The sequence below is a fragment of the Peromyscus leucopus genome, chromosome 8b (genome assembly GCF_004664715.2).
Source record: "Peromyscus leucopus breed LL Stock chromosome 8b, UCI_PerLeu_2.1, whole genome shotgun sequence".
Classification (NCBI taxonomy): domain Eukaryota; kingdom Metazoa; phylum Chordata; class Mammalia; order Rodentia; family Cricetidae; genus Peromyscus; species Peromyscus leucopus.
The window spans coordinates 41,317,602-41,327,113 of NC_051086.1; the positions used below are offsets into that span (position 1 = coordinate 41,317,602).

Below are 9,512 nucleotides of genomic sequence, written 5' to 3' on the forward strand. Positions count from 1 at the left end.
CTTTAACATCACCCACAGCTCGGCCTTTCTCCACTCTCCCACCTGTAAAGTAGGGAGAAGACCTGAGCCCACTCTTAGTGAGGATCACAGTGGGTCCTGAGCTCAGAGGACTCACAGTTCTATCTCCAACTGACTCCATGTATGTTCTCTCCTCTGAAAGACCAGGCAGCACTTCCTGTAGAGTATCTGCTTTCTGATGAGACTGACCCTGGAATGCTCTAGGGCTCAGGTGCAGGCTGCCCACCAGGCTAACAGCACCCCACGGGGCAGTTGCTTTAGAAGTTCAGCTGTGTGGAGATGACAATCCTTTTATTAGGGAATGTTGTGGTATCGTCTTTTGACCTGGGTGCTGTGGATATCACTCTATATAAATAAAACACTGATGGCCAGTGACCAGACAGGAAGTACAGGCAGGACAAAGAGAGAGGAGAATTGGGGAAACAGGAAGAAGGAGGAGAGACACTGCAGCCACCGCCAGAACAAGCAGCATGTAAAGATGCCAGTAAGCCACCAGCCACGTGGCAAGGTATAGATTTATAAAAATGGGTTAATTTAAGATAAAAGAACAGTTAGCAAGAAGCCTGCCATACAGTTTATAAGTAATATAAGCGTCTGAGTGATTATTTTATACGTGGATTGTGGGACTGCAGGGCTTGGTGGAACCTGGAGAGAAGCCCTCCAGCAACACCCGGGAGCTTTGAATTGTAGGTAGGACTCTGGCTAGTGCAGGTCCTGAGGAACAGCATGCTGGCGTGGCCTCTTCTCCTCTCCAATGGTCCTCTCTGGTTAGAGTAATGTGGTGCCTGGGCCATGAGTCTGTAGCAGCTTGAGCAAGAAGAGGGGAGCTCAGGACACCACAGCCAAGCCTGCTGAAGACGGGAGTCCATTGCAGATATTCTCTGTGTGTCTGGAGTCTGTGACCCATCAGCACCCCAGTAGACAGTGGGTCCTGAGGAATGGAGTGGGGAAGGAAAAAGGGAGCAGAATGTTGGTGACGCAGCCCAGCTGGAATGAGCCGCAAAGACAGTAGAGTTCTCCATCCAGGATCCTCACCTGACTCCATCCTTTGGCTTCAACAGGGGCCTAGCGCCTATCCCCAGAGGACATTTCCAGAGCAGGGAGAAAAAAAAAACAACAACAAACAGGTGTGGTTTCTAAAAACACCAAGTGCAGGCCAGTGGAGGGCGTCCGTGATGACAGATTCACATTGGTGTAAACATCTCCACCTTGTACTTGTTGTCCAAATGGTCACTGTGTGCTGCTCAGCCAGAGGGAGTCCCCAGCTGAGGGCTCTGTGACCTGGCTATCCTCTTACTTCCCTTCCTTCTTGGTGACATTTTTTGTCTGGTGTCTTGGAGAGGCACTGACCACAGTAGGTAGACTTAGGGCAAAGCACCCCTGGGCCCTGCCTGATCACCTCTATGCCTGGCTGTCATTGGTTACACACAAGGGGAGTGGGGGGCTCTGGAAGGTTCCTCTGACCTTGGGAACTTATCCTCCAGTGCCCCATGGTACTAGACATGATGTTGCTCCATGGGTGGCCACGGTGCTCTCAAGTAAGACGAAATTCGTTAGGGCTTAGGCCCTGGGATGGAGCCCCCTACCCCTCTTCTTGGATTCAGCTCTCACTTGTCCCTTTATTTGCTGACTTCTGCTCTCTAGTCAACATCACTGATGGGCCCCCTGCTCCCTTGGTGAGGACAGGCTCCAAAGAAGCATTAGGGGAAGCAGAGAGGACCCAGCAGTGTGGAGCAAGAGGCCCTGCCAGGTCCTCAGCATGGAAGTCCAAGCAGGCTGGGGACATGTGTGATAAGACAAGAAGAGGGCTGGAACAGCTGAGGTGGCTCCTTCAGGTTAGTTTCCTGGAATCACCTGGGATGCCTTGGAGGCACAGAGGTTTGTTCTAGAAGCTCCATGTCTGCTCCCAGCTGATGGGAAGAAAGCCTGAGTGAGAGTCTTGCTGACAACCCTCCGAGTACACAGTGTTAAGGGTCCAGAGAACACTTGGCTCCCAAGCATGAGGATCTCTTGACTCAGACAATCAGGGTTTACTTCCTAGTTCTGTGGTGGGACCTTCACACAGTGATTCAGGTTCTCTGTGAATCGATCTCCTCAAAAGCTTCAAGTCCTTCATGGGTGGTTGTGAGGCTTACACAAGTTATAGGGAAACACTTACAGCAAGTGATGCCTGGCTTGCTGAAGTTCTCAGAGTGATGGCTGTCCTAACTAAGATCATTTATTTAGCACCTACTATGTGCCTTCCCTGCTAGGCAGCAATGAATGGGAACACACCTTCTCAAAGAACGGAAATGAGAGGACGAAGGTGGGAAGCTGAGTAGGATGTCTCCTGCTGAAGAATCATACCAGGAGGCATGAGGGAGGATCCTTTCTCACCCTGGGCAGACAGACATCCACCGACAGGAGAGAGAACCCAGGAGTCCCTGCCACTGCCCATCATTGACTAAGCTCATAATTAAGAAGAATCCTACTGCGTCAGCTGATACAAGCCCTTGGAGGCCAGGTGGGGAGCCTGGAATGTTCCAGGGAAAGGGCTGCTAGAAAGTACAAAGAAGGCTGAGACACAGGGCCTCTGTACTAAAACCTCTCCGTGGGGGGGATCCAGTAGAGGACTCCAAAGTGCAGGAGACACAGCACAGTCCTTCCCAAGAAGGACATCATGTCTACCTCCCCACCCCCCAAGAAGTCCCTGAGCCAGGCAGAGTGAGGGCAGTCACGTAACAAGTGTTTGTAAGTATCTCTGAGCCACCAGAGATAAACAAAAGGAAAGGGAGGACGGCCTTCACCTCCACAGGTGAAGTAAGTGGCTTCTGTACCTGGGCATGATGTGGGTAGGTACACTGTGAGAGGAGGCCATAGGGGCAGATCCAGAGCTGTCCAGCTGCGTGCGCTGTCACAGGAGATCAGGCCAAGTGGGAGTTCTGGGATAAAGGCCACTTGCCCCAGTCACCTACCTCTTCGTCTTCCAGCCTCCTTCACATCAACATTGACACAGACATGGGACACTTATCTGCAGATTTGTGCTGAACCACCCTTTGCTCTCAGAAACTGAAAGACATGCAAGGCGGGGACCAATTATACTCTAGAAGGTGTTGCTTTTGCTCACTAACAGCAGATCCTCTGTGAAAACTTGAGTTCAAGGATAAAGAAAAACACCACCCTTGTCACATAATGTTTTCAGCCATAAAGACCAAATGAGTAGTGCTGTACTCAGCAAATTAAGTCGATATCAGACAGGTCTCACCTTTTTCTCTCATTTGTTGTTCCTAATCTTTATAGGTACATAAAATGATATTCGTGCAAATGACAGGAAAGTAGAACTGAAAACTTTGAGGAGCAAAGGGGACCCGATGGGAGCGGCAGGGCAGAGACAGGGGAGGAGGTGGGGGTGGAAAGTAGATACTCAGAGTACAGAACATGCTGGTGCGCTAAATGCCTTAAGAAACTGTAAAAGAAATAGAATAATAAAACATCGGTTAAGCTTTTTGATCACTTGCAGATGGACAGTTTGGCATTTTTGCTAACAATTTATGCCAACCATGCATCTGAATAACAGATGTGAACTCTGTTTGTAAGGCTATGGAAACATCTATTTCTTCAGTACGAAGGCATCCGGCATTTACCCTATTCATTATGTGGTTTGCAGAAAGTCTTTTCCGGTTAAAAATCTCTCTAACAGGCATGCAACAAACCCTGCCAGTTCTCCATTCTGTCCAATGCCTGGAGGAGCCTCTCCCAGGCACTCACTTTTCACCTTGAGAAGTACAAAGGATCACACGAGACAGACTTCCATTCATAAGTGTGTGTGCGAGTGCACACAGACACACACAAGCACACACATGCACACACACATATACACATCATAGCCTATCTTCGTTCCTAAGCTGGAGAATGTTTAGTAGACTTCTAATTTATTATTTGATCAGTCAACTCATCCCAGCCATTCAAACTGATTGTGTTTAAATCTTTATAAAAAGTCTTCATTTATATATAAGAACAGGGAGCCCAAAATAAAGAAACTTCTTTCCGTGCCATGCTCTCACTGAGATTTCTGAGAGGATCACGTAACTGCTACTTGATCAGAATGTTCCTCAGGAATACACCTCAGACATTGGCTCGCCTCCACCTCTTCCATAATTGCAGTGCAATTTTTTTACAGGTATATTTTTGATGTTTCCAGTAACAGCTGTTTTTAAATTATCACATTTTCTGTATCCATGTGTTGCCAGTGGTCAGTACAAAATGTGCCCTTGATGTAAGGCTGGATTTCTATTTAAGAGTAAGTAGAATTTTAATCAAAATCAGGCTGCTGACTGATTTTGCTAACCCCAAAGATTTCAACAGAGGTTATTGTAGAGGATTTTTTTTTCTCATGTGGGGCCAGAAGAATAACAAACCACAGAGATGACTGCAAGATCCACGAAGTTATGTGGACAGGAAATGTCCATTAGAGGTAGTAAGACATTGACATGAAGCAAAAGTGGAATGCTGGGGGCCTACGAACACTATGGGGAAAGGGAACAGTAAAAACTTTCCTTTGGAAAGAGCTGACCCCCTGAGAGGGTTGACAGCCTCATAGGAGTGGTCAGAATTTAAGGCCAGCCTGGGATACATAGTAAGTTCCAGACCTTGAAATACAACATGAGATCTTATCTATATATATAAAATCAATCAGCCAATCCACGGGGAAATGATGTTGGTGTTTTCTGTGGTTTTCATGAGAGTAGAAAGGTTGATTGATTGGCAGTTCAAAGCCAGTTTCCTCATTTATCATTTAATGTTGGTAAGATAGAATATTGACCAAAAATCACAGACAGTCATATATTAATAAATTAACTGTGTTTTATTTTATAACACAATGGATAGTTTACATGGTTGAGTTTAGACAGTAGATTCATGTTGGTGTACAAAGAAGTCCTTCATGGTAGTAGATGGGCTTTGTCCAAGGTTCTGAACTAGTCTCCCCAACATTTCTATGACCAGAAAAATGACCAGATTTCTGAAACTGTTCCTTTAAAAAGATAACACAGGCAGGGCATACCTTTAATCCCAGCACTCAGAGACAGAGGAAGGCAGATCTCTTTGAGTTCAAGGCCAGCCTAGTCTACAAAGCAAGTTCAAGGCCAGCCAAGGCTGCATAGTGAGACACTGTCTCAAAAAACAAAGCATAAAAAAAGACAATATATGCACAATGAAAAAAATAGTATTTTTTTTTAATGTGATAATGGAGTGCTGGAGAGATGGTTCCATATTTAAGAACATCTGTCATTCTTACAAAGGGCCCATGTTTGGTTCCCAGCATTTACATGGTGTCTCACAACCATCCGTAACTCCAGTTCTAGGGAATCTGATGCCTTCTTCTAACCTCCATGGCTACCAGGCACACACATGGCACACCTACATACATACAGGTGAAATATTCACACACATAAAATAAAATAATCTAAAAAAAAAAATTAAAGCGTGATATTGGCTGCTTCAACCCTGCAACACAGTTGATGAAGGGAACTGAGGATTGGGCTAAATGTCAATCCCCTTAAGCACACCTCTGTACAATCTGGGGACACTGCTGTTTTCCTTGGTGCAGTCCCCTGTCAGAGAAGAAAGGCAGCCTCATCAGAGTGCTTGTGTTGGAAGAGTCCAATAGTCCAGAGCCTGCTGCAGCTCAGGCTTCCTGCTCAGGGGGCCTGTCTTCAGAATCACACACCCAACCACTTTGCCTAGTGAAAGCTGAGTATAAACTGTGCCCTGTGAAGTCATTAACACCTGCGTCCTCTAGGTCACTTCACATTATAGCCCATGCTGTTTAATGCTTCATTTAGGATACTCTGCTCACTGATTCCAGTCCCTTGGAAAACAGTTTCTTTAACTTGATTTTGTCTTAGCACATAGCTCACTCTCCCTCAGGAGGGATAATTGCCCATCTACTGGCCCTCTTCCTCTTACATGCTGTCTCCACCTTCTTCAAATTCAGATCCCCTACTTTTTACTGATCTCTTTCCAGAAAAATAAGCAAATCCCCTCTCCATTTCCATAAAATAGTGTTGAAATGACCTCTCACCCCCACCACACATCCTACAGTAAATAAAACATTTCCCGTTGTGTGTTGGCATGTCCACATTTGCCCACAGTCTACATTTGCTGTATCTTGGGCTCTGGTTAGCACTTCCAGTAATCATTTATATTTTTATGTACTAACTGACCAACCCATAAGTGTTTGGATGTACCCAGATGCTTAAAACCTTAAGATTTACAAAAATACAACTGTCCCTCCAGCAAGACACACTTTTCTCACCTTTCTAAAACACATTTCTCAGGACAGCTGTTCACTGATGTCCCTGCCTGGGGTTCCTACCACTCAGTCCCTCCTCCACAGTCACCCTGCCCACAACAAAGCCACCACCCCGCAGAGAAACAGCAGCAGTGTCTGTTCTGAGGTGTTTAATGAAAACTCCATCCTTCTGCCAGCCCACAGCCACTCCCATCCCCACCAGGAGTCTGTGCAGGAATTGCAGGAGTCGCTCCCCTCACCACCCCCATGGATGCTTCACTTCTGCTTCCAGGCTAGGTTTCCTTTTCCTTCATGTTTCATGTTCTGAAGCTCCTTTCTGGCTTTTTCTCCACTTGGATCTCTTGTGTCCATTCTCCACCAGCATACTTCCTTTGGTGGGCCCTATTGTGAAACCTAAAATCAAGGCAGTTTCCTCCCTGTCAGGAGCTGCTGCAGTGGCCCTAACAGTTCTGTGGGTTCTCTTTTGCTAAACATCACTGAGAATTTTAAATGTAAAGCTTATCATTCAGTTGCATATATGCTACCCTTCAGTGATCGTTTAGGCAGAATTTAAAAATTCTGCTGGACTTTGAACCTGTACAGTCGAGTCCTGCCCCCTCTCCAAATGCTTATCTTACTTATCCTTTCTTATCACAAGGACATTTCAAATCTTCATCTCTATTCGTTCATTCTTTGTACAGCTACCAATAACACCAGACTTTGTGTCTGAAACTGCACCCGGGCTGCATGAATGAGAAACAAAGCCCAGTGCAGAGCCGGGTAGCACTGTGTGTGCAGGGGTCCCTAGTGAGTGAGGCCACTGCCTTTCACTTTTGCTCTGGACTTGTGGGTTCCTCCACGCCTTCTTCTGTCCTCAGTGCCTGTCCTCCGCCTGGCTGCTCCTCTCGGTCTTCTCATCCGGAAGTGGAGGTTGAAGCCCCGTGAATCTCGCTGTTCTAAGCCCATGTGCGGATCCCTTTTCCATCTCCAGTACCAGCTTGTTTGATTGTTTCCCAGTGGTCACCTCTAGCAAACTCAAGTCAAGAGTTTCTTTGTGCCGTTTTTTTGGTTTTTGGTTTTTGGGTTTTTGTTTTGTTTTGTTTTGTTTTTAATGCATTTCTCTTCTCTTCCAGAGCAGAACATCCATTAAGGAAATGTCTTCCTTCCCTGAACTTCTGTGTATCGTGTCCAACTGTAATCCAGACCTGGTACAAGTCAAGGGATTAACAATATCTGCAGGGTTAATGAACGGATCACTGGCCAAGACTAACCCAGATCTCCTAAGTTTCATCTGAATTAAGAAAACAGGAAAGTGAGTAAAGACGTGAACCCCAAGACATAAAGTTTTGTAAATCTTCTGCCCTGCCTTCTTTCTTTGTTTCTTTCTTTTCTAGATTGTCGTTAATCAAAACACCTTAAAATTCTGAGTCATATAAAAAAGAAATGCTTGGCACTGCAGAGTTCTTACTTATCCTTTCTTATCACAAGGACATTTCAAATCTTCATCTCTATTCGTTCATTCTTTGTACAGCTACCGAATAACACCAGACTTTGTGTCTGAAACTGCACCTGGGCTGCATGAATGAGAAACAAAGCCCAGTGCAGAGCCAGGTAGCACTGTGTGTGCAGGGGTCCCTAGTGAGTGAGGCCACTGCCTTTCACTTTTGCTCTGTAGACACCGCACTTCATTCTCATGACTTTTCTAACTGCCTCCTTGAAGTCTTTGTTCCTCAGGCTGTAGATAACTGGGTTCAGCAGTGGAGTGACCACTGTATAGAAGACTGAAATGACCTTGTTGATTTCTGGTGACAGGTGTGCATTTGGGCGCACGTACATGGAGATCATGGTCCCATAGTAGATGGTGACCACGGCCAGGTGGGAGCCGCATGTAGAAAACGTCTTCATCCTGCCAGAGGTGGAAGGGATTCTCAGAATGGAGGACACTATGAAAACGTAGGACAGGAGGGTTAGAAGGAAACAGATGCATAGCACAGCGATGGACAGGACAAAGATGGCCATCTCTGTCACATAGACACTAGAGCAGGACAGCTGCATTAATGGAGGGAGGTCGCAGAAGAAATGGTTGATGCGGTTGGGCCCACAGAAGTTCAACTTAGAAATCATCAGGGAAGGCAGGAAGCCAGTGCCCACCCCGGTCACCCAGGAGACTGTGACCAGAGTGGCACAGTTGTCCGGACTCATGAGCAGGGAGTAGTGGAGTGGACTGCAGATGGCCAGGTACCGGTCATAAGCCATCGCGGCAAGGAGGAAACATTCGGTAGCACCAAAGAACACAAAGAAGTAGAGCTGGGCCATGCAGGCGGGGAAGGACAGCGTGTGGCCCCAGGAGGCCAGGTTGGCCAGCAGCAGGGGCACAGTGGTAGACGTGTACCAGATCTCCAGGAAGGACAGATGTTGGAGGAACGTGTACATGGGAGAGCGCAGGCGCGGGTCCTCACTCACCACTACGATGATCACCATGTTGCCTGTGATGGTGAGGAGATAGAAGCACAGGAAAATGGCAAAGAGGAGGGACTGCCACCCGAGAAGGCTCTGGAATCCTAAGAGCTGAAATTCAGTGACCTTGGACAGGTTTTGGGGTCCCATTTTCTGTGAAGGCAGAACACATTTTGAAAAACATGGTATATGCAAGGCATAAAGCATTTGCAACTTTGGTTGTCTGGAATAGTTTGAAACTATTGTACAGTGTGTTGGTTACTTGTCGGACAACATGCAACTTCTGGGAGGAAGGGTTTATGTTGGCTCACAGTTTGCAGATAGGGAGGGCATGGTGGGGAGGGCATGGTGGGGAGAGCATGGTGGGGAGGGCATGGTGTGGAGGGCATGGCAGTAGGAGCATGAGGCAGCTGGTACCATTGTATCCACAATCAAGAAGGAGAGAGGGGGACAGGGGGCTGAGCTCCCTGCCAAGCTTTCTCCTTTTCATTTAATCTAAGACTCCCGATCACAGGCAATGCTGTCAGTCAGGGAGTTCCCTCACCTAGCTGACCTAATCTAGACACTCCCTCCCAGACATGCCCCCGGGCTTGTCCGTTTGATCATCTAGATATCAAATTGACAATTAACATCAGATGCAGGTTTTCAGAGGGACGAATGTGTTAATTCCAGCTTTCCACTATACAAACGTATTTTGTTTATTTGGGTTTCTCTTTTTAATTTGGGGGCACAGAGTCTCACTAGGTAGTCCAGGCTGGCCTGGAAT

General features: G+C 46.8%; 1 protein-coding gene across 1 annotated transcript; it reads right to left on the reverse strand.

The window, feature by feature from the left end:
• Positions 1 to 7,924: 7,924 nt before the first annotated feature.
• Positions 7,925 to 8,896, reverse strand: LOC114682981 (olfactory receptor 11L1). Its single transcript, XM_028857133.1, has one exon. The coding sequence runs from the start codon at positions 8,894 to 8,896 to the stop codon at positions 7,925 to 7,927; it is 972 nt and encodes a 323-aa protein (XP_028712966.1).
• Positions 8,897 to 9,512: the final 616 nt, after the last annotated feature.

What these genes read in the sequence shown, in the direction of transcription:
- LOC114682981 (XM_028857133.1), bottom strand. Translation starts at nt 8,896, where the DNA reads ATGGGACCCCAAAACCTGTCCAAGGTCACTGAATTTCAGCTCTTAGGA.